Genomic DNA, 25972 nt, shown 5'->3' on the forward strand with positions numbered 1-25972 from the left:
GGATCTGACCCTGTAATTCTCTGTCACTCAGTTGTGGAGTTCACATTCCAAACAGCCTGGTAGCTGGCTTGCCTCTCTGCACCATTTTCCATGGATAGTTATAGTAATTGCCTAACGCACTGTATGCTTCTAAGGTATTTCTGGGCATCTGGTTGAATTCATGCATCAGGCTGGCTTCATACCAAACCCCATGTGTTGTGGAAAATATAACTGAAAACCAGTCAATTTATTCTAGGCAAATGTCATCATCAAACTATTCTTGCACTGTCTGAGGAGCTCTAGCCATTGGTTATCCCCTTCATAGTCCTGCCAAGGCAGACATGAAGAACATTCCAAAAGGACTAAGTGTCATTACATTTCAACTATATATGAAAAATAAGAACTTCTTGTATAGAGGATATTTTTACAATGGGCCAAGCTCGTAAGTAATCTTTGAAAAACTGGGCTATTAATTAAAGATGTTTTGGAGAGTAAATGGGGCCATTTCGTGTATAGAGGTAAGGACTGATTCTGCCCTTGCTTACACCAGTGTATCTTGTGGAGTAATGCCATGGAAGTCCACTGGTGTAAATCCAGTGTGAGATCAAAATTGACACCAGGAAGGTAGAAAGGCCAGAGGCCCATCTGCAAAACTAATTTCTGTAGGAGATGCGATGGAGAGCCTTTGGGGTACAGCAAGATTTTGAACCCAGCTATCACTTAGAGGAGAAATCTATCAGTCATAGAGTAAATCTTAACTAAACAAATAAACAAGAACAATAAAAGGCCAAAAACAGCCTTTGCACAAGCAGGCATAACTCCATAAACTTCAATAGAATTGCATCCTAGTCTGGGGCTTAGTCTGGCCCTTTAATAGCATCTGTTTACCTTTATGTATATTTGATAATAGCATCTCTCACTCCCCTTCTCAAGAGTTTCAGGCAGTGTTGGTTAACAAGATCTTTATTACTATGTTCTTTTGCAGGTTAATTATACGGCGTGATCACTTGCTGGAAGGCACCTTCAATCAGGTGATGGCTTATTCACGCAAGGAGCTTCAGCGGAACAAACTCTATATCACGTTTGTAGGAGAGGAAGGGTAGGGAACTATTAAATATTGTGAATTGTGAGAGAGTCATTGCATTGCGAAGCAAGTATGGCATTGGGAAAAGGCTGAATCTCTCTTGATGTGCATTAGTTTTTACTTATTACCTCTGGGGAGGTGGACTGGTTTATATAAAATTAAAAACAACCCAAACCTTTGTACTACTTAGTACTTCTCCATGCTGAGCACTTCTGTAGTTCCTGAGTTCTTCTAAAACATTAACTGATTAAAACTCACCATCCTGGTGCCATGGGTATTATCCCCATTGGACAGTGGAGGAAGTGAGGCACTAGCCCGAGTAAATATCAGGTTGTTAATCCTCCTCTTTAATGAGCAATTTTCACTGCCTCTTTAAAATGAACCTTTGTTGTGGTTGAAAAAATGTTTTCTTCACTCACCCTATCTGAAATGAGAAGCATAAATACTATTAGAAGAGCCATTGTTACTGTCAGCCGGAAGCAGAAAGTACTGGAAATCTCTAGAGGCATCCTTTTTTGTGAGACTTCCTGGCTGATCTTGCAAACCCAAGAAGATCTGGTAGTTCAGATGAGATTACAGTAAACAGCTGAGTTTTTGTTTTCTTATCCAAACAAACCTTGCAAACGCCTCAGATCAACAGTTACGCTCTACATGAGGTTTCATCTGCAAACTTTAATTAAAGAAAGACATTTTGAATCTCTCCAGTGTTTCAAATAATGAAGGCTTGGAATCCTGTTTTAATTGTGTTGTGCGTACAATCTCTTAATAGAAACACAGAAAAGATTTAGGGACAAAAAGGGAGATACAGTTTCAGCTCCAAAGATATTGAGGCAGCTGGCAAAGTGCACAGCAATCGCTGCTGATTGAACTTGCTAACAGATCAAGTGAAGAGTTCTGTAGAGTTTAGTTCATCTGGAGATAAAATGAAAACAGAGTAAATCACCAGTCAGAAAGGGGGTTACTTTTAGTGCTGTTGATATTATGGACTTTATTAACCCCTTAATTTGTGAACATCTATGGAGTCAGTGTCATCTAAAAGTTAGAGAAGTTCTGTTATAGCAAGTTCTGTCCCTGACTCTGCAGCCACCTTACAGTGTGACCAAGGGTAAATCATTAACCTTTCCTTTGTCTCAGTTTACTCATCTGGAGAATGGTTCTAATATGCTAACAATGGCCCATTTAATGAACTTTACTAGGTATTTCCCCCTAATTCCCAATAACTTCTACCATGTTTGGCACAGTATCCTGCAAATCATAAAAATCGAATTCATTTAAATCTGAGGCCAAAGATCCTGTTGGAGGCACCCTAATGTGGAAAGTGAGGAGGTGAGCAGATTTAATGGTGCAAAGTGCCCTCAACGACCCATGTTCCTGGCAATGTGAGGTACATAGGGGGAGCCAGCACAACACATAAATTGGGCAGCGCTGGCTGTGAAGGGAATGTGTTGAATTAATATATCTCCCAGAAGCCTTCAGTGCAGGGCTCCTGTGAGGGATTTTAGAGAAGCAGGCAGGTTTAATTTATACCACCTTGCACCAGCCATAGCGAATCTAGCCCCATATCTTTATATTAATTGAGCCAGATTTTTATCCAGTGTAACTCCACTGAAATCAGTGGAGTTACACCAGAAGAATAATTTGGTCCAATGTCCTTCACTTTCATGGCTTTAATCTGACTGCATACTTAAGAGTCAGAGCTGCTAGGAGTTAAAGGGCCATATCAAAATGTAGCACTGAAAGTGGGCAAGACTGCCTTGTGCCTCCTTCCAACGTGAATGAGTCAGACATACAGCCACTTGCAATTATGCTACTATAACTTCAGCCTTATTACAGAGTAGGCTGATCCAGCTGCAGAATTTTCCACCTCCTTTGAATTTATTAAATGTAAAAAGTAATGCCTGTCTCAGAAACCATTTTGGCATTAAATGATTTATGGCTGCAAGTGGTTCTTTCTTATTACTGTGTGGAGGTTTATATTAGACTAACCATAAAAGCTGCCTAACATTATTGCAGGACAGTCTGTTTTTAATAAATCCATCTTGTTTGGGATTAATGCATTCATGAAGCATTTTTTAAATAGTTGAGATAATTGAAAAAGGTCTGATTTAAAAGGAAAGAAAGAAAGAAAGAAAGAAAGAAAGAAAGAAAGAAAGAAAGAAAGAAAGAAAGAAAGAAATGGAGAGTGACCCTTTAAAGAGAGAAGTCATAAACCCAGACAGCAAGCCTTAGTTTAAATGTAAATGCCGCTCCCCAAGATACAAATAAACTTGAAACCACCAGAAAACTAAAAAAGCACATGTTTACCAAGTGAAAAATCACCATACCAGTTTACAGGAGAGAGAGTTGTGTTAGGACCCAGTCATGTTCATCCTTGACTTGAGGGACCACAACCATGCATTGTAAGAAAGTACCCAAGGTTTGATATCTTGGGACTGGAATGTGCTTCAGATTGCATACTCATGCAGGAAGTAAGTAACCCTCTTTTACGCCTCCGTGTGAGCTACCCAGACCATGAATCTAGGTGTTCAGAATTAAGCAGATAGCGCCCTGCAGAGCAAGGAAATGTGAGAAGTCTTGTCTCACTTGCTGCCCAGCTGAGAGAAGGGATGTTGTGCAGTAGCTAATTATTACCGCATGGAACAAAGGGGATATAGGAGAAAGCTATATTCAGGGATGTCTGTGTCATGATACCTTCCAGGAATGCTAGTTGGGGAATAATGCAGCTTATGCATCATGACTTGCTGAGGTCTCTTCCTAAAATTAAAAAGTAGTCCTTGGAGAGGAGAATTAGCATCAGCAAACATGTTAGAAATTATTGTCTGCAAGTAAGACATTAGCCAGTGCAGATGCAAAGCATGAAATGCACACAGCTAGGAATGAGACTCATTTTATCTGAATTTCCTTTCCAGCTTGGACTACAGTGGTCCCTCCCGAGAGTTCTTCTTCCTTCTGTCTCAGGAGCTCTTCAATCCTTACTATGGCCTGTTTGAGTATTCAGCCAATGACACTTACACTGTACAGATCAGCCCCATGTCTGCGTTTGTGGAAAACCACCTTGAATGGTAAGGTCTGCCGTATAAATGTTAAGCAGAATGAAACAGTCCAGTTGGATCCCATGATGAAGGGCACATGTGTTACAAATGCTGTCAGTTTACATCAGGTTGTATCTAAATCCCATTCCTACCATTTTCGGGGGGAGTGAGATTCTTTAGAAATGGGGCAGGAGAAGAAAGCAAGAAAGAGGGAATGTCTGTGTGTAGATAAAATAATAGGGTCTGAAAGAGGAGGAGTTAACAGGCCTTTTACTGAAATGCACTTATCACTTATCACTGCATGCTCTGACGCTAAGGCATTGTTTGTGCCCATGTGTGAGTACGCAAGATTTAGTAGAGTAAGAAGATTCAAGGAGCTTTCTTTTATCCTGCTCTCCTTGCACTCCTGTGCAGAGGCCAGGTACAATTGCTGTTCTCCAAGTCACTTGAATGCAAGAACTCAGCAAGCCCAGAGGGGGCTGGGAGTGGCATGACTGTGGCTCTGCCCCCCCAATGCCAACTAGCCACCTGGCTTTGTGTCCAGACATTGAAGCCCCATATTGCTCCCCATCGAAGAGTAATATTTGTGCTGTCTCTGCACTCCAGGCAGCACTGTGCCTGCCTGTGGCATGCCTCCAGGTGCTCCTGCTGGGATGGAATATCCCACATTGCCCACTACTGCAGGCTGTGCCTGAACAGCACACTTTAGCCCTAAATAATGCTGTAGCCTCTGAAATAGCTCAGTTTTTGTGTGATGGGACCAGTAAGAATGGGCTTTCCTCACCTACAGTGTATATGTTGAGAATCAGTTTGCTGCTTCACATTTGTTTTTATTGTGTGTCTACGGAAAGGATTCTGATCTTCTCAGTTTACTGTCTGCCTCTGCATCTCTCTGTCTTTTGGGAGTTGTTTTCCTTTTGATAATTTCAGATGTGGTGCACTGAACTGTGGGCAGCCGATTCCGAGCTTTATTTGTTCCCTATGAACAGAAGCACTTGTTGGGATTTCATCATGTTAGCAAAACATTGACATATCAATTATTCCTATTGATGTTTTTCTTTATTGGGGGAATCTCAGTAACTCACATCAGAAGGGGTTTTTTTTTTAGTAGAGTATAATACATACCTCATTCAAGCTGTGAGTTCCATATGTCCTTCTGTTCTTGTAAACACTTCCTCCATCCCATTAGCTTAGGGCAGGCAGTAGGAAGTCTCATAGCAGTAAATTGTTCCATTTGGGATCTGGTATGTGGTTGCAGTGGATGGGTAATATATATATATAGATGCCTGGGATGCAACAGCGGTGTCTGAAATAAATGTTTGGTACATCACCACTCTCATGAAGTTGAGTACCATGGGATCGATGACTTGTGATCTGTAATACATATATCAGAATGCCTCCCCACCATCATTCTCAATGAGTGCTCAATTCAGATATTACAATGCTTCCTATGGCTAGCCTAGTTTCTGATGGCAGAAACGCAAAGCCTTCCATCTGCTTTTTAAGCATGGTTGATGAGCTCCAGAGTTCAGGGGCTGTAGCTATGAAATGGATGTATTTTGTTTTCTATGTACTGCACCTTTCCAATTTCTAAGAATTCTTCCTGTGAGAAGAGTTTAGCAGCCATTTTGTCCTCAAGTGTGATACAATACAGCCGGTTGGAGAGGAGACACACACTGTGCTCTCTCCTACTTTTCTTCTCTCTCGTTTTGTTGTCCTCGTAATATAAAATGGAGTTAATGTAGACTGAAAGTACTTGGTTGCTCTTTGTGTATAGAAAATATATAATACAGAGACATACATGTTCAGCCATCATTGGCCAGAAGGATGAGTCAATCATGCAAAGGGAGGGCCTTGTGAGTAGCAAAAGGAGTTGTAAACCAAAATATGGGAGGTTTGCAAGAGCCAAGGGGAAAATAAACAATTTGGTGGCTGTTCAGTAACAGCTCTTGAACCCTTGTGGATATAATTAGCTGAGGCCAAAATCTCATAATCAGCCTGATCAGTTTCACAGCTGGCTTTTAGTATCCAGATACATTTTCTCTTGCTATGCATACTGATTAATAGATTGCTATTAATATAAAGACAATATTTAACCTCAGATATACACATGCAACTCCAGTTGACTATGCATCCATCGGAGGCAGAATTTGGACCCAGCGTTTTAAAGTCCAAAGAATGGAATTAATCCATTAAGGGTATATAGACTAATATATCTGAGGATAGATTATAAACCTGCCTGTGGTTGTTTGTGTGTGAGGAGTGGGACTTTTTTTAAAGCTCTCAGCATTGTCCTAATTTGGTTCCCATTGAAATCAATGGTAGATACATTTTAATAATAAGAGTTTTATCTTAGGGTTTGTTATGGGCCCCCCCTTACCATAGTATCTTAGCACTGGGGACAATAATAGTCCTCTCGCTTCCAGATTTGTTGTGAAATACCTAATTTACTGATATATGTAAAGTGGTTTGAGAGCCTCAGATTTAAGTCACTGGATAAGTGTAAAGTATTAATATTAGAGTCGTTTTAAACTTTAAAGTTTGAGGTCAGTCACAAAAATTACACAATCACAGATTGTTTCAGGTTTGGGGTTTCCTTGAGCCTTGTAACTTATTTATGGCAGACTTTCAGTTGTGCAAACAGCTTATCATCCACATGAAATCTGTCCTTGGGTCCCTTTTTCTTTTTGGAAATATTGCAAGTCCTATCAAGAGGTACATAGTGCAAAAGGCATCTTTAGCAACAGCTGTTGGAATTTTCTCTTGCGGTATGCTTAAATGAATGCTGATGAGTTTGGGATAAAACATACATTAGAAAATATTAACTGTTGTCCAGGCTGGGGGAATTGAGAAATCCACATTTTCTCTCCCAGCCAAAAAGTTTTAGTTCTCCCCCCAGTAATGACTTATTTCATGCCTTGTTCCTTGTGCAAACAACATTCCAAATCCAGAGTGAGCACATCAAAGAACAGAGTAGTCATGTGTATGCCAAGTGAAAATAGAGACATAGACTGGAAAATATTTCTCATTTATGGAGAAACTGAGATTTAACATTTTTCCTACAAGCTTCCACTTAATAAGACTTTTTTCCAGGTCTCGTGTAAATGTTGTATGCACAAAACTAAGAGATATCACACATACTCATGTTTAGAAATTACAGCAATGGAAAGAAAAAATATCTGAAAGGAATCTAATTAAATCTCTCTCTAGAGTGAAGAAGTGTAATGAGAAAATGTTGGCTGTATGTAGTAGATTATACCTTGGATCCATAACCATATTGATTCTTCTTAATCCACGCAATAATAAGTCATTATATCTTATCTAGTCAGCCTGTATAGCTACCTGTCTGAATATTTATAAAGCAACCAATCATGATGGTATTTAGGCAATATATAACAGCTGCGCTTGTACAGGCTTCAGAAGGTGAAGGCTTTCCCTGTCTGCTGAAAATAACATGACACACTTGCTGAAGAAGTCCTTCTTTCCCCAAATAAATTAACCAAGTCCAGTGGCATGTGTTTTCTACCATTTTGGTAGAAAGAAAATGATTGTAGGCAATGACCCAGAAAGATCCCCTCTGTGTTCTTGACCAGGTCTGTGGGGCAATTGAAGTAGAGAGAGCCCGTGAACAGGCCATCCCAGGTTTTCTATCAGACCCAGTGCATGCTGGGAGAAAGGATAATTGGAAATGTTAAAAAGTTCTCTACTGACCTGCAACTAAGTTGGATATAATATTCAGTAAATCCTCTAGTTCTCTATCATAATGCTGAATTCTTAGCGTATTAATAAAAGGCTCCAAAAAGCCTGTGACAGCAGCTTCTTACTTGCTTCCCTGTTAACATTCCTTGGAAAGAATTTTGAAATGGCTTTCAGTTTTGCAATAGCACTAACTCATTGGGGTCCATGGTCAGTCATTTATTCGTGAGTATACAGAGATGCTTTTGCTCTGGTGGTTTTCCTGGCTTTCTTGTGCTTATGACGTTCTAGATGATGAAGTCCATATGGGACTGGATCAAAGGTTAAAAGAGTGCAGAGAGACACAAGACACTGATATTTCGCAATAGTCATCTGAACCATCAGTAGGAAGGCACTGCAAAAACACAACCGTTGTGATAGGATCAAAACTTTCTCTATCCTAGAGATGGGAAAACTTATTTGTCTTATTTCTAACCCACTCAAACATTGTAAATTTGGAAGTTTAACTTAAGCGCCAAAGATTATTAGGTTTGCTTTCCATGAGGTGAAAAGTGGAGGAAGGGAACTTTCTCTCTGTTGCCCGACCTCAAGATGTATCTTCTCAGACAGAAATTTCTGCTTATTCTCTTTTCTTGTTCAATTTTGTGTATCTCGCATTAGTAAACACCCCAACTCTGCTTGAAAGGCTTGAAGAAGATTCAGTGCCTTCAGCGAGCAACTGGTTTATAATGTGGGAAATATCAAGACGCGTGCATGCGCACAAATACACACCTGTAAACACACCTTGGAATCATTGCTAGACATAATGGTATAAAATAGTCAGTGCCTCTCATTGTGTTCCCTATGGGCCTGATTCTGCCACTCTTATTCAGGTGGGATTTTCCTTACTCTCTGGGTAGTCTCTGGGTAGTCTCATGAAATCAGTGGGACTTTTTAAGGAGGAAGGTTCTAGCCATTATTAGGCAGGGTTGCAGAACTAGACTGCAGTTCTGTAATCAGATCTGTGCAGATGGACAAAGATACATTTTGCCAGACCCAAACAATGGCATATCAGTGCTTCTTCATTGCTCAAGTGATTACCCAAAATGTAGCTATAATCCTGTTTCTCTTTCTGTGTCTGTCTGTTTACAAATGTCTGATGCACACTTAACTGTAGTAACAAGGAAAATCCTAGAGACTGGGCCTGATTCTTCTCTCACAGCAGTCTCACCCCAGTGTAACACTATTGATTTCAATAGAACTCCCTCATATCACTGAACTCCGTCATATTGACTGAGAAAACTCCAGCAGGTCTAGAGGGAAATAAATGAATTTATTGCACCCAGCTTTCAGCAGCAGGATCAACTTGATTTGAACATTTTACTGTTAAATATATAGGGCTTCTGTCCCTAGATCACTTAAAGTATGTCTACATATATGGCAATGTGTAGAGTACAGACACTGCCCAGCTAGCCCGGGTATAAATAGCAATGTAGATAGTGAGGCAGTGCTTAGGCGTGTAGAGTACTGACATGCCAGAATCTTAGGGTATGTACTCTACATGGCTCTCTGTACACCCAAGCAGTGCCTCCCCCGTCTACACTGCTATTTTAAGCAGTATAAAGTTGTGCTGCCTTCCCACTGCCTCAGTGAAAAGCTCTGGTAGTGGGGAAAGACTCTGGCAGGGAGGAGGGGCAGCAGGGAAAGACTCAGGCAGCTCCCCACTGCAGTGACTTTCCCTGCTGTCTGCCCCCTGCCAAAGCCTATCCCTGCCATGTGTAGCTACACATGACAGTGTGGACACAGTCTGCTTTTCAATATGGCATGTAGCTACACATACATTACACTCTGCCACAAATGTAGCCAAGATCTTAGTTGATCTTTTATCCTACCCATCTCCATAATCCGTTTGCTTTAGGATTTTGGTTCACTGGTGGTTTGTAAATATAAATCAGAGACAGCAATTAAAGGAACAAAAGATTACCCCATCTCTTCCCAGAGAACCATAAAATTTATATGAACAGACAAAAATCAGACATAAAATGTCATCAGGAGACCCAGAGGATTATGCTAATTTAAAACATCTTTGTTTTCAGAAAGGGTTAATGACAGCATTTTTATTGACACGATTAGGCATTTATGGACTTCACAATTACTAGATCACTTGTGTACCTGGATACTGGTACTGCAATGCCATGGCTATTTTATAAATATTTAGAATGTGCTAGAAATACCCTAAGACTGAGTTGATCTCTCAGACAGTTCCTTGCTTTTTTTGTTAAATAAAGGCTTGTGATGGGGTATGCAAACCCCAGACTTGAGAGCAGCGGGTTAAGGAACAGCTTTGGGCATAGCTCCAGGGGAGGCAGGCAGTGGAAGGGAGCAGATGGAAAGTATTGCCAGGTGCTCATTGCCTGAGACGTGACAATGCAGACCTGAGCAAACCTCAAGGCTAGGCAGGTGACTGAGTGTGCAGGTCAGAGACTTGACTGAAGATTCTGTGATTTACTCTGAGAAGCTAAAGGAGACTGGGATAGGAAGTGGTCTGGGGGGAGGCAGCTGCTTAGCACCCCAATGTACAGAGTGTAGCTGCCCCACCATTGGGCCCTGGACCAGAGCCCGATGGAGAGTATGAGCCCTGGCTCGCCTACCCACTCCAAGAGGACCTTATAACAACAGGAGCCTTCACCATGGGTGAGATCCCAACTGGAAAAGACCTCCACTATTCAAGGGCCCAGACCTCAAAGTCCTGGCTGTGTTAAAGGGGGGGACTGGAAACCCTTGGAGTGGGAGCACTGGAGGGCAGTATTGTGTTTTCAATGGTCAGATGACCAGCCAATCCCCACCTGACCACTAGGTGTTGGTGGGTGTTCACTTTCTACAAGGCTGAAGACACTTATGTAGTGGAAGCATTTTGGAGAACCTGAGTGCTGTAAACAACCTCTGTTTGTGCAGAGATTTAAGATGGACCACATAGACGTGGTTATGGTTTTAAACACAGAGGGCTAAGCCTTGAGCAGCTGTAAGTTCACCTAGCTGCATTGGCTTCAATGAAAATGGGCCAATTTACACCAGCTGAAAATCTGGTTCAGTGTCCCTTGCTTTTCTTTTTCGAATTTGTCCATGGATGTATCCATTTGTATGAGCACTGAGAGTCAGGCTCTGAGCAAGTTTCTCCACACAACCAGTTCACATTCCCCTTAACTTGCCACAACCCTACTATTCCAGCCCTGGATTTCTCCTGATCAGATATTGCCAAGCTGTGTTGTTTCTGTTTGTTTGGAGTTTTGTTACATGGACTAACAAACTATTAGGCTGAGACCCGCAAATTCATTGCCACTAGTATCCTACCAGCCAGAGGACACAATTTTATAAATCCAAAAAGTTTTTATTACAATGTTTGACAAGCATGTGACAAATTGTCTTAAGATACAAAGCCTATAAAAAAGGGTCTAAAAGGGTTTATGGCAGGGAGTCAGATGGATTCTATTCTGGCCTTGCCACTGACTAACTTGGGCAAGTCTTGTGGGTCTATGTTTTCCAAAGTGATGAATGATTTTGGGTGACCAGTTGGAGACAGCTTGAAGAGGCCTGATTTTCAAAAAGTGCTGAGTCCCCACCCTCAGAAAATCGGGCCCCTTTAAAATATCTCAAGTAAGACACCCGAAACCACTCATCACTTTTGAAAATTTAGACTGTAACCTCACTCTGCCTCAGTTTCCAGCTACAAAATAGGGATATCAATACCTAGCATATATCAAATGGATTTCAAGTTCATTAATGTTTTAAAGTGCTTTGAAATTCTCAGATGAAAGACACTATAGAAAACCATAGTATTTTAGGTTACATTACTGTATACATTTTAATCATTAATTAATGATAAGTTTTAAAGCATTATTGTAAATCTACTAGACAAGAGTCATATACTATTAAAATAAATATGCAGTGTCAGTCATCTTATAGGACAGTTCCACTATCTGAGAAGTCTGTGTTACTGAAGTGCCTTGTTGCTTCCGTATTATGATCTCTCCTGTGTCCTAATGTATTTAAATAAACTTTGATTTTCCTTTTAAGATTGAGGCATGACTGAATTACACGTAGTACTGCTAGAACAGCTTGTTAATTATATATTAAGGGTCAGGAGGAACTGATATACACAGAAGGATTAAAGGCGAATTATAAAGCAAAGAAGGGAAAAAATGTTCTTCTTACTGAGCCTTTCTGACAGCCTCAAAGATTTTTTGAAGTTTCTGCTTCATATTTACATTGGTTTTGATTCCCTCTTTTACAAGAAGAATTTTCTAAATTGTTTGGAGGACATGAATTTGTGATATTGCTAGACACTGAAACATGAGATGTGGCTGTCCTAACCCCCGGCTCCCAAACTACATTGTCTAATTTTACATATATGATGGGCAGAGGGAGGGATAATTTCACCAAAAGATGATGATGGTTTTTTGACTTAAGGTCAAGACAACCTTTTGCAGCATTGTAGGTGAAATTCACCCATTGATGAAAGAGGCCATCAAATCCCCTATAGTGTATTGCAGTTGGCAGAGCAGCAAAATGGAGGGTTCCATGCTGGCTCCCTGTATACTGGAATAGAAGGAAGCATTGAGATGGGCACTGTATCTGTGCTTACATCCACTGGCCAAAACCAATGGAGAGTGGATGCAGAAGAACGGTTCTCCACCCCCCTCTCCCATTCCAGCCCAGGATCTGGAATAGTGGAGCTGACCGTAAATTGTGGGGATATAGTCCATTCTTTTGACCCGCTTATTGTTCTGCACATTTTATTTGGGCTTTGTATGGGGAAGGGGGTGTAAATTTCACCTTTTGTGAATAAAAGACTGAGCTTAATAAAAGAAAAGTGGGGAAATAAATTTCCAACATACAGTAGTTCCATTTATTTAGACTGAAACAGACTCATGTGCTTGTATTTAATGCAGAAGAGGCCAGAGAGGCCAAACCAGAAATTGGTACTGTCAAATGTATCAAGAAAAATACATAATGAAATACTGGAGTCGTAATGTTTAAGGTTCATAATAGTAACCAGTGATGTCAGTGGAAATTGAGGATGGTCAGAGATTTGCAGAATCAGGCAAAAAATACTGTCGCAAAGTTATGCTGTATCACTAATAGTGTATCTGAGTCTTGTCACTTAGAATTCTGAAGTCCATAATACTTTGAGTATGCATGATTCTGTGTTGACGTGGATTTTATTTTGGCTATGTTTTTAGCATTGGAAAAACTATCCATCCATACTTTCATAAAACAGGATATCTTCTGGACAAATGCATACTTGTCATCAAACTTAAGTTTTATACGTTTACATCAGTGAAGTTATTCTGAACTTACAGTGGGACAAGAGAAAGCAGATTATGGTCCTTGTATAGTAAAATACTCCTAAATAAAAGTATAATAGTGTTTACCTGCTTCTGTTAAACAGGGGGCCTTACTGTCACTCCTTGACACCCCACGCCGTCCAGAACAAACATGTCATTGGTTGTGTCAGTTATCGTGGCTTCAGTGTTAGATATATATGTCAGTGACTCATTAGCAATCGAAGGAAAATGTGCAGTCATTGGCTTGTGTTTTTACAGTCTTCTTGCCTAGTAGGCGACTGAATCTAAAGATTTTTCTGAGTGACTTTGACTGGTCTGTTTCAACACATGCTGAAGCAACAAAAAACAAACATAAATCATTTTGGTTATAAAATTTCAACAGTTTGGAGATTTCCAACCCCCCAATGTTCTCAGAAGTTTATGTTGAGAATGCTCTGAACAAAAATGCTCCTTTGTTGGCCTCGAAAATGGGGGGGGAAGGGGAGGAGATAAACAAAAAAACACATATGTCATAATGAGTCAGTCCAAAATGGTGTATATCATAAATGCTGGTTGATTCAGGCAACTGCATACTCTGTTATAGGAAGCAAGAAAGTAAAACTGTCAAATATATTAAATTAGCTCTGAAACTTTTAGTTATTCAGAGAGTCAGTTGCTACTCGATCTGCATCTTTCCTGTGGTTATCAGCAGGAATTGTACTAGATGTCCTTGATTCCCTGCTGCTAGCCCAGAGGAGTACAATTTTCACCCAGTGCAATTGAGTCCAAAAAAGGGCCTGATTTCTGAGGAACGTCGGGCATAGAGCTGAGCGAATAGTTGATTTTTTTTTGGTGGCTGAACTGAAAAAAAAATGTGTTCAGGTCAAACAAAACATGTAGAATATTGATTCAAATTGACATTTTCAAAATGGAATGTCTATTCAAAAAATGTCAAAAGGGCTCATTTAATTTTGACATTTCCAAAACAAATTTTAAGCTGAAACTATTCACCAAATTTTATCTGAATTTGTGAATAGTTTCTGAACCCCAAAAATGCACTTTTCAGTGGATTTACTATTCACCAGAAAAGTGTTGCCCAGCTCTAGTCAGATGGTAGGTGGCTGCCTTCTGTCTCAGGGTTCCACCATGGGAGGGTATCTGTAATTTGTGGTGAAGGTTTTATAGGGGTTCTGTCAGTGGCTTCCTGGGAAATGTACTGGACTAGTGCATCCACCGAGGCATCCTACTATGCCATCACCCCAAACAACAACTTCCACATTGGGGACTGCACTGTCATCATTAAAGTATCTTGCCATGCCCCCTCCTTCATTAAACTGCTCTTTTTCTTTAAAAGACTGAATTTGAAATAGCTTTCCTTATGGAGATGTGATTTTGCTTCCTTTGACAGGACTCTTCTTGCAGCCTATCTTACTGCAGGCATTAGAATCCTCCATAAAGCCCCTAAAACTCTGCTGACTCATTGTGGCAGATTCAGCTTATTAACTCATCCAGGATATAAGGGATCCGATCTTTTGAGAGACGGTACCAAGGTGCTAGGACAGAGGCAGTTCTTGAGGGACACAGTAGGGACAACTAAGCTGAAGGAGGAAGCATAGGTAGAGGTTTGCATTATTTCATTGTTTTTGCATAAGCTAAGCTCCAGGAACAGCATAAGTTTGGACACTAACTCAGTGTTCATGTGATCTGTTGAAAATGTAGTGGGTAATCCAGTATTGGATTGCTGGTATGTAAAGTGGTATGTAAAGAAAAAACAGAAAATAGTGCATTGAATTGGCAGATAAACACTAGAAAAGTAAAGTAAATCAAACACTGAGGGTGTACCAGTATTCCACTAGCCTTTAATGCTATGAGTATGGTTTCAGTCTGCTTTGGTAAAAAACTGAAAGTTGTGGGTCTGACTTCTAGAAATGTGACCTGTGAGAGCTGAGGTTGCTCAGTACTTATGCTGCTTCAGTTCGCCACTCCAGTTTGTTTACCTGCCACTCCGCAGTTCGCTTCCCGCAGCCCCATTGGCCTGGAGCTGCGAACCGCAGCCAGTGGGAGCCGCGATCGGCCGAACCTGCAGACGCAGCAGGTAAACGAACCGGCCCAGCCCACCAGGGGCTTTCCCTGAACAAGCGGCAGACCGGCTTTGAGAACCACTGTTTTAAAGGAATGTTACAACTTTGTGTATAAAATACAACTAAGTTTCATAGATTTTTCCCAGGATAATAGGAAGAGAGAATATTATCAAAGCGGGACTCATGAAATACTCTCTGTCATCTTTAGAGCTTGAACAAAACACATTGTGTCTTTATGGTATACATCATCCTGATAGGGCTAGTATTTATGTGCATAGACTCCAGTATAATTGGGCAGAACTTGCAGGGATAAATTCCTGTGCCATGTTCAGCAGTTTCAGGTTCTAGGAACTTGGGTGAACCATTCCTTCTGTTTCCGCACCTCTTGAGTTTCTAAGTTTTAGGTTTGAATTAACCCAAGAACTAAAAGTGAAATTTAGCTGACTGACTTATCCATGGTTTTGACATGAAGCAGTTAATCAGTGTAGGAGTACACAGGCTCCCTCAAAAGCTTAGTAAATCTTAGTAAACCTGGAATGAGTTTTGAGTTTGTGAGAAAACATAAAATGATGTGCCTTACAGTTCTGGGCTATACTGTGAAGTATGTAAAATAAATCAATGGTTATAAGAAATTGGGTCACACAAACCTATTGGTGTGAGGCTTATTACTGTATGCCCCCTCATTAGCTTCACCTTTGGATAATCAGGAAGACAAAAAATGGTTCATAGCACATCTAAAAGGGAGGAATAGGGACCCAGAAAAATTATCAAGTGGAACAGGTGGTACTCCAATGTGCCTAGGTGCCAGAGAGACTATGGGGAGGAGCCCTCAGTCAGTGTGATCACCAGGTGATACCCCAAATATCAGAGAGAGAGCCAAGCCTGCACCTATCAAACTAAGACTGTAAGACCTCACCCCCCAAAAAGAGGGGTGGACTTGAAGGAGGACTGAGTGATAGCCTTGGTATTCCCCTTGTTAGAATTCCCCCTTAGGGCTTATTTAGGAATGAATTTTTACTGTCTTTCCACAACCAATACTTTGTACCTATGGTATTTGCACCCTTTTCTTTTTCTTCTGGCCCGTGTAAAGGCTACTCCTTTATTATGAGATGTGTGCATGAATGTTTAGAACCCACCAAGGTCTAGAGCCAAAAGGCCATAGTGTTTGGAGTGCCAACAGTGTTTGCCTCAAGCACTGGGGCACACAGCACAATAGCAAATATGTGGATGGTTTTAGTGTACCATGACACCTCCAGGGATACCATGCTGGGGAGGGAGGGTGGTTTTACTGCTAAACTGCAAAATTAGAAGAAACAAGGAATTTAACAAATGATTATAAAAAAAAATTTAACCATGCTATGTATGTATAACCTTCCTGGCAACAGAGATTTCTGATGATTGTACAGTAGTTCTGTCACCACAAATTGAAGTTAAATATGTGTGCCAGACTAAACTATAATGCAGGCTCAGAGGTTGTGAGTTTGATCAACTGCCAGGGTTTTATAAAGATGATCACATTTACTAATTAATTTGATTTGCTGCCCACTTACTATTGTATTCAAAAATATGACCACAAGATGTAATTACTGCAATAACCCACAACAGCATGTGCATTAGAGCCTATTGGTGTGTGCATCTAGTGCACTGTAAAACACCCATGAAATTAACGTGACCATATGTCCTGTTTTGGCCAGGACAGTCCCTTTTTTAAGCCCTGTCCTGACTGTCCTGAATTTTTTTGGCAAAAGTGAGCATTTGTCCTGCTTTCTCTTGCCAACTGGCTCGGGCTAGCCCCACGCAGTCGGAGGGGAGGGCTAGCCCCACGTGGTATCCCATTTTCCCTTTGGGAAACATGGTCACCCTACGTGAAATGCAACAATCACTTACTAATCCACACCTTGCTGTGTCTTAGGAATGAGAGTATATGGCTCACTGACTTTATATTTCTTCTACTTTAAAAAAAAAAACTTTAAAAATAATTGTGGGGCTATTTTTGTAATGCATCCTTCCGCTCTAAAAATAGGTCTTTGCAAAGTCAAAGGATGGCAAATGCCTTTTCCCCTACACTTCTTAATTTTTTTCCTAACAAATTTCCCTCTTTTCCAAAAAAAAATTAAGCCCCTTGATATATTTGATCTCCTTGTATCTACTCCTACTTCCCAGAAACCTGGTTGCCCTACCCAGAAGCACTTTGCTACCCTATAAACACATAACAGACTGTACATATTTAAAAAATAATTACTGAACAAAACACTCCACTGCACATATGATTCTCCCCCTGGGAAGGAGATAAGAGAGAAAAGAACAACATGTGACAAGTGTCAGTCATGTTGCTTAATACACAACTTGGTGGTGGTTAGAATTTATGGTGATAAGGTTGGTATAAGAACTTTTATGGAATAGACATTTTGATCTCATTTTCTAGTATTTAAAACTTAAATAAGGAATGTTGGTCCAGTCCCAATTTAGTTTTTCCAGTATAAAGTGTCTGGTGGCCTCCAAACCACTGCTCAAAGGGCAGCTTGGCATTTTGTGGGGAAGGAAACTGTCCTTTTTTCCCCTTCAGGCCCTCCTTCTATGGTCCCTCTGCACAGTATTGCCAACTCGCAAGGTTCAAAAACCCATTAGTCAGGCCTCAAAAATCACAAGATTGGTTTATAAATCATGAGATTTCTGTAAATATAATACTTTTTTCAGTTTTTTTCATTTCCTTTCTGCTGAATGAGCTATTTGGGTGTAGTTGGGTCACTTTTCTCCACATCCTTGATGCTAGCAACTTTTAAAAAAACAAATGAAAGCTGAGATTTTTCACCTAACCACTTGTCTCCAGGAGCTGGGGCTTCAAGTAAAACACTAAATATTGCAAGACTCATGATAAAATCGCAGGAGTTGCAAATCTCTTTATTTCCAGCATTCCATTTGCCCCAGATATCTTTGGCCTACTGCTGTGAAAATAATACCTATGTAGCTGGCTATGTCTGCTGAGTATCCTTCTCTCACAGTACAGTTGTCTAAACTGCACTACAGAAGGCCTCTCAAGAAGGCTTGAGTGCAGTCCTCTTCATTCAAGTTCTTTTAGATGAAGCCTAAAATTAATCTGTGCAAATTAACAGTCAGACAGTGTTTGACACATAAGAAATTTGCTTTACGGATGAAAACTGGTTCTTCAGCAGCAGTATAAAAGGATAAGATCATTTGGAATACAGCATGAGCCATGTTACAGTCAGTTCTAATTTAAGCACTACTGTGAAATTCTCAGAAGGTGTAGGAATTTGTAGGAAACTCCTGCAAACTGGTCAAAGAGTAGCATTATTAGAAGCGAAAAGGCAGTTGCACACAATGTCCTTTTTGAGTGGACGAAGGGTGTCAATAGACAATCAAACCAGAGCAGCTCTCCTACTCATTAATTCTCTCCCTCCTCCCACCATTTCCTGTTCATTAACTACCCTCCCTCCTTCCTCTCCCATTTCCCTTCTCTGCTATAGGTATGTTATTCAGATTCAATCATTGTCTTGCAGGAGGGGAGAGAACGGGTGTTGAAAGAACAGGGTAGAATTGGGTCCTCACATAACCACGCCACTCTCCCACCACTCACCCAACCTGCCTCTCTTGCTAAAACAAATCCTTACCTCTAATAAGCAATTTACACTTGCTCAGAAAAATAAACATGTCAGCTTAAGGAAGGTACTTTGCCCTCCAGTCAGGCTTTACCTCAACACTGTTTATTCTGTAAATAAGCCTTGTTTTCTCTGAAAGGGATATCTCACCTAACTATACCATACCCTAAATCCTTCAGACTGGAGCCAGCACCATGTCCAACAATTTCTTAGCAGAATCAGAGTCTCAAACTAGGTTGTGCTTCCCTTGACATTTTACCTTCAGTTTCACGATTCCAAAGAGTTCCCACCAAAATATTGTCCTCCTCTATGCTCACCTGAGAGGGTATAGAGTGAGCCTTCTGGAAACGGAGTATAGTACTTTATGCTTATTGTATTTTGAACTTTCACTTTCAAAAATTATGATGGAGAAAGTAAAAAACCAGTTGCATCATTTAGGACAAATGGACCTGACTCTCAATCTGAAGGATTAAAGTCAACACTTCAGGCATTTTTTCCACCTTTAGTTGTCTGGCGTCCACTGTGCTTTCATTGTGTCAGCTCCCCTCTTTAATTGCTTTTTGCTGGAAACATTGCACTGGACCACAAGTGAAGTGAAACGGGTTCTAAACATTCCCAACAGCTGCCTTTTGTTGCTGGTATGGAAACAGCTGTAAGGGTCATATAATCACACTTCTGTTAATAGTTAGCTATATACCATATGTGCCTATTTGGCAGCAGGGGACACACAGGCGGCTCCTGTGGAGATGTAAATGCTAACTGGGACCACTGTCATTCTGTGCCCCATTTGACAGACTAAGCACTTGTTCTATCCCATGAGAGTTGACTGAACAGATATTCATTGCTGCTTTTATTACAGCAAGGCATATGTATCATTCATTTGCAAAAGGGATCTGTGTGCTTTTCCCTGGAGTGGAAGGAACAGTTTCTTGCTTTTGATATGGTTTTTTTTTTCGGTGCTGTAAAATTTTACTAGGATGTCAATCAATTCAAAGCACCTTATGCTTAGAGTGTTCACAGTTAAGTTTTATTTTTTTTTCTTTTGGACTGATAAGCAGCTTCTTTTTTAAAATAAAAAGTTCCCATTGTGAAATCAGTCATACATTTTTCCCTCCAAAAGCAAGGTTCTAAAGCTGGAATGGGTGGAAGGTTACCTATTAAAGAGTAGAGATACAGCAGATTATCATCATACACCATAACACAAGACATATACACAAAGTAACTCAGATTTTTATAACTAGATTGTTCTGACATGCATGAACGTCATTACCAGTTTGCGGGGATAGTTATTAAAATTACAGTCTTTCACATCTAAGTCACTGATTAAAGTCGGACCCCGGTTAGTGGTGAACAAATATTTTTACTACCATTTGTTGTCTGGTAATGTAAAATGACTTGAGGGTCTTAAGAGTACTTTACAAAGGTAGATAAACTTTATGATCCCCATTTTACAGGTAGGAAACTGGCACAAAGAAGGGAAATGATTTGGCCAAGGTCACACAGCAAAGCAATTACTAAAACTCAGGTTTCCTGTCTTCCAGGCCATTCTAACCATAATGCCCAGTGGCAGGGCCGGCTCCAGGCACCAGCCCACCAAGCTTGTGCTTGGGGCGGCACCTGGAGGGGGGGCGGCGCGGCGCTCCGGCCCCTGGGGAGAGCGGGGCCACGGCCGGGCTCGCCGCCCTCCCCCCGGCGCTCTGGCCGCCCTCCCCCCCGGTGCCCTCCCCCTGCGCTCTGGCCGCCGAGGGGAGAGCGGAGGCCCGGCCGGGGCTCGCCACCCTCCTCCCAGGGCTCCGGCGGCCGGGGGGAGAGCGGAGCCCCCGCCGGGGCTCACCGCCCTCCTCCCAGGGCTCTGGCCGCCCCCCCTCCCCCCCCGGGGGGGGGGGGGGCGGCCGGCGGCTTTTTTGCCTGGGGCAGCAAAAAAGCCAGAGCCGGCCCTGCCCAGTGGACTTCACCATGATATACACACTCATGTTTGTCTCTGTCCTCTGGTCCATCGAAGACCACCAGCATTTTCACAGTACAGTGGAGTTCCCAGATTAAAAAGCAAACTATTTAACATACACTAAAATAGTATTACTTTTTCATAAGGGCATGTGTGTTTTACCACAGCAGCAGTGTCATTTCCATTTATTATCAAATGCCATTTCATTTTATTTATAATCTAGTTGGCTGAAAGAGCTATGTATCGCTGCCACATTATTGCATCTGTTTAAACTAGATATGGGAATCCTGAACAATTTGTAGAAAACTGGGATATAGTCTGTCTCAGGGGCTCAAATCATAATAATAGTCTTGGTCTACACTTAAAAGTTATATTGGTTTAGCTACATGGTGAGAGGTGTGGGGAAAAAATCACTCCTGATCGACATAACTATGCTGACAAAACCCCCAGTGCAGACGCAGTTATGTCAGTGGCAGAATGCATCTCTTGCTAACGTCGTTCAGGGAGGTAGTGTTACTACACTGACAGAAGAACTTCTGTTGGCTGCATCTACGCTAGCGGGCTATCATACTGAGTCTCAGCAGATCTTCTACTGATAACAGTGGAAGGCTTATTCAAAGATCAAGGGAAGAATGTGGCCTTTATATAATAACTAAACATTTAGTTAGTGAAGTTAATATTGCATTCAGCATAACTCAGTGGGACAAAGGGATTCAGAGCACTTTTAGGACCACTGCTATTTTTGTTGTTTGCCATTTGCACATGTACTTGCCTGATCTGTGAACAGAATTGCAGTAACTGTGCACATGATTATTTGGAAATCTGGCTGTTAAAGTGCCATTGTTATGCCTAAAACTTCACACTTTACTAAGATGAATCGGACTGTTAACATCTCTTAAAGCTGTTGTTTCAGTCTGTCTGCAGACTCAGGAAGACAGCTCTGTGTTTGTTTTGCATCAGTGACACTCAGTTCATGTTTGGAAAGTTTTCACTGCAACCATAGGGGCTAAAAACACAACTGTTTCTTAATAAAAGTTTGCTTTCTGTGGGGGGAGACCATAATCTGTTATGATGAGTGGTATGACAGGGTTCATCACTGTGGCGCCTCCTGCTGGCTGTCTTGGAGATTAGCTCCACATATTAGTGCACCCTCTTCAGGTGGTGCCTCGCTGCCATCACTCCTGCTTTAGGACCCACATCTCTCCAAGGACTGTGGCGTCCTCTTCAGCAACGCAGCCCTCCGGCCGTGCCACACACACTGTGCTCCCCACTTTGGGGGACCTGCAGTCTGCTGTTCAGCCACTTCCTTTAGTGGCAACTGCAGCAAATTGTCTGGTCACTTCCTCATGGCCCCAGCATCCTCTTTGCCCCTGCATCAGGGCCTCAGCCTGCAAACCCCAGCAGTCAGCCAGGAGCTGTCTCTCATTCCCCCGTACCCTGCTCGCAGCACTGTTCTGTCCAAGGTGCTGGCAGTTCTCTCAGCCCTCCAGAGACACAGTCCTTCCCCCCTGGGCTCCCAGCCCTTCCCCCCTGGGCTCCCAGCTCCCTTTTTATATGGGCCTGCTTGGCCCTGATTGGCTGTTCCCTTCAGCCCTTCTCTGATTGGTTGCCTCCTGTGCAGCCTCCCATAGGGCTTTATTAACCTCTTAGAGCCCAGTTTGGGGCAGGCACCCCATCACAGTGGGCAGACGAACATGTTAAGCAGGCCAAATTCAGTACAAGATATTTAACATATATATATATATATATATATATATATATATATATATATATATATATATATATATATATATATAAGCTCCTACATTGGTATGTTCTGAGTTACACATCATTTACTGTTTGTTATTTGTATCCTAGGTTCAGGTTCAGTGGTCGTATCCTTGGCCTTGCTCTCATTCATCAGTACCTTCTTGATGCTTTCTTCACGAGGCCATTCTATAAAGCACTACTGAGGCTGTAAGTATATGAATGCAATCAACAGAGACTTGGGCCTTGATCCTGCCATGATCTCTGCAGAAACAAACCCTTGTGGAGCTCATTGCAGGACTGGGACCTTAGTTTTCAAGTTCTTCCACTGTTGCTTTTAGGGTAGATGGGAGGGAGATTTAATCATTTCCTTTTTTCCCCCAGACTGTGCCCTTCTTTAATATTAACAGTGTTGATTAAAGGGTTAAAAGGCATTGGAGTTAAGCACCCACTTTTGAAAATATTGGTCCACATTCCTAAATTTTAATATTAGGAAAATGCAGTCCGAACCATTTAAATGGGATATGGGTCACTGAAAAGCATATTTAATTGGACAATCCACAGAGAAACAATTCTTTTCTCTAAACAAAATGAGATATCTTGCATGTCACTGGAAAAAACATAATTGCCCAAGCTCCATTGTTTGGATTTTTTTTTCAGCCTAAGCATTTGTTAATTATGTTTAATCATAGAATATCAGGGTTGGAAGGTACCTCAGGAGGTCATCTAGTCCAACCCCCAGCTCAAAGCAGGACCAATCCCCAGACAGATTTTTGCCCCAAATGGCCCCTCAAGGAGGGGGCTCACAACCCTGGGTTTAGCAGGCCAATGCTCAAACCACTGAGCTATCTCTCCTCCCCAAATGTTAATATGTTAATATGGATGTAAAGCATTACAGGTTTCTTGTGGGTTTTGCTCAGCCTGTCTTACACAATGAGAACCAGGAGATGCCCAGTAATGTATTACTTTTAATGCTCATTGAAATGTTTTGATATTTTAATGGATGGTCTATTGCTCTTTAATCAATTTTATGCAATAAGAAAAGCCACATAAAATATACCAAGATTCAGTTGAATGAATTGATATATATTGACAGATGATATCTCAGAGGAATGTTTAGCTGAAATGGTTGGTTAAACCATGATTTGAGGACTTCAGTAACTCAGCCAGAGGTTAGGGGTCTATTACAGGACTAGTGGAGGAGGTTCTGTGGCTGCAATATGAAGGAAGTCAGACTAAGTCCCTTCTGACCTTAAAGTCTATGAGGATTAATCTGAATTTGCAGTGAAGTCTCTTTTAATAAGCTTTTAAAATGCACGTCATTCTATTTTACTGATATTTAATGTTCTGTAGTCCACGCACTTTGAGTTTGGTGTTTTAACAAAAGGTGTATGTATAAAATCAAAAGGGCATCAGCTTTTGTCAGAGCTTTGTCATAAGAAAACACTGTACATGTTCTGAGCAGTAAACCATCATCCTAGTACACATAAGGTTATATCTTCCTCGTCGTTTCTCTGTCTTGCTGTACAATTAGGCCATGTGATTTAAGTGACTTGGAGTACCTGGATGAGGAGTTTCATCAGAGCTTGCAGTGGATGAAGGATAACAACATCACTGATATCCTGGATCTCACTTTCACAGTGAATGAGGAGGTGTTTGGCCAGGTGAGTATGGCTATGTGACAAACCATCGCAGAGTTTGAAAAACAGATTTGGAACTGACATAGTCAAACACAATGAACATCATTCTGTTTGAACAGATTCATAGTAAATTCCTTTAACCTTTTCAATGCCATTTTCATCTCTTGCCTTTTGTTCTTATAAGCCATCTATTTCAGTGCAGACAGTTATTCTCAGAGTCTACCGTGTACAATACCAGCCCTGGCTTCCCTACAGGCCTCGTCAGCCACACACTGATGAACAGAAGGAATTCTCTAAAGTGGAATATAGCGCCTCTTTCTAGGGTGTAATTCAGACAGATTTGTTATTCGGTGAATGTGGAAAAAATGTAATTTACATGTTGATGTGACTGAAAGGATGGGGGGGAACAACTAATAGGTGGCATATGGTATGGCAACCCTCATCACTACTTTGCCTTGCATCTTCCTATTAGTTGCTATTCCTCCTATCCTCACCTCCTTCTGCACACTGGGCATGTAAATTACCCTTAGTTATGCACCCCCAGTAATTATGCTTCTGCCACTTACACCTGATTTTTTGTTTTGATTTTGTTTTTGTTTGTTTGTTTGTTTGTTTGTTTAATCAATTTAGGCATGAGGCCAAATTTAGTTTTGAGTTATACCAATATAAATTCAGAATAGCTCTGTTGATTTCACTGGAGTTACTTTACATTTACACTTTTGTAAATGAAAGCATAATCTGTGTATTTTACACCACCATATATGACCCCACTGAATTTGACCCAATGAGATAGTGGTGGGACATCAAAGAGGAGATGTAGGAAGAACAGCTGGAGATGGTAGACTGTGCAAAAGGGGAGAGATGAGGCTAGAGAGGCAGATTTGGCAATCATCAGCATGGAGACAGTAGGTAACGCTGTGAGCGTGGATGAAGTTGCCTAGAAAAACGAAAGAGAGGACAGAGCCCCAAGAGAAACCAATGGAGAGTTGGGGGCAGGATTAAGAGCCACCAAAGGAGATGCTGAAGGCTAAAGAAGTGTCGAAGCCGAGGGAAAGGAGAAAGTTCAGGATGAGGGTTTGACTGGTAGTCTCAAAGGCAGCAGAGAGATCAAAGTAAAATATTGCCCCTGTGACTTTCCAGGGAAGTAGTAAGGGCATAAGCCAGGCTGGAGGAGATCAAGAATAGAGTTGGAGCAGAGAAAATCTGGCAGCAGGAGTAAACAATAGGTCAGCAATAAGGATCTTGGAAGCAGAAGAGTCTGCAGAAGGGTATTTTCAAGGTTGAGGTTGAACTCTGGTGTGTCTGTAGACTAGTGGAAAGGAACTAGAGGATAGAGACTAATGACAAGGAAAAGAGGGGGAGCGAAGAAGGACAAGAGGCAAAAACAGAATCCAGGGGGCAGGATAAGGGATTACAAGTATTGGGGCCTCTTCAGAAGAGATAGGATTATTCTGCACAGCCCAGCCATCAACTGTTTTCTTGGCTTTGAGCAAAATTTTGCGTGACATCCAAATGATGATGCAGTGGTTGCTCTGGCAGAAATGGCAGTTTAAAACTAATGCGTAAAGACGTAGACGGACAAACAAAGTTATGCAGATACACTGTACGGACAGATGAGTTACATGTATATTTACATTAGTAGACAATGAAGGTAAGTGAAAATATCAATGGGAGTTGTGCTCATTCATCTGAGAGCACCACCTGGCTTGCTACCTAGAATTACGCTCTTTGCAAAGAGAAGATGCATATCATTAAGTGGGATTTTGTTGCATGCTACAAATAAGATGGGTTTTAAAAGAAAAGATCAAGATATCTGATAGTACTAAACCAGATGAACAACTTAGGGCCA

The 25972-nt window shown here is 41.3% G+C and overlaps 1 protein-coding gene across 4 annotated transcripts in view; it reads left to right on the forward strand.

Moving 5' to 3' along the window:
* Positions 1-25972, forward strand: part of HECW1 (HECT, C2 and WW domain containing E3 ubiquitin protein ligase 1) — a 419038-nt gene that overhangs the window by 368337 nt on the left and 24729 nt on the right. For all 4 annotated transcript variants that reach the window (XM_065583851.1, XM_065583849.1, XM_008169652.4 and 1 more), the window contains 4 exons: positions 965-1078; positions 3973-4125; positions 22595-22693; positions 24018-24147. In XM_065583851.1, the coding sequence (XP_065439923.1) occupies positions 965-1078; positions 3973-4125; positions 22595-22693; positions 24018-24147 (496 nt within the window). The remainder of the gene's footprint in view (positions 1-964; positions 1079-3972; positions 4126-22594; positions 22694-24017; positions 24148-25972) is intronic.

The sequence above is a fragment of the Chrysemys picta genome, chromosome 2 (assembly GCF_011386835.1).
Source record: "Chrysemys picta bellii isolate R12L10 chromosome 2, ASM1138683v2, whole genome shotgun sequence".
Lineage (NCBI taxonomy): Eukaryota > Metazoa > Chordata > Testudines > Emydidae > Chrysemys > Chrysemys picta.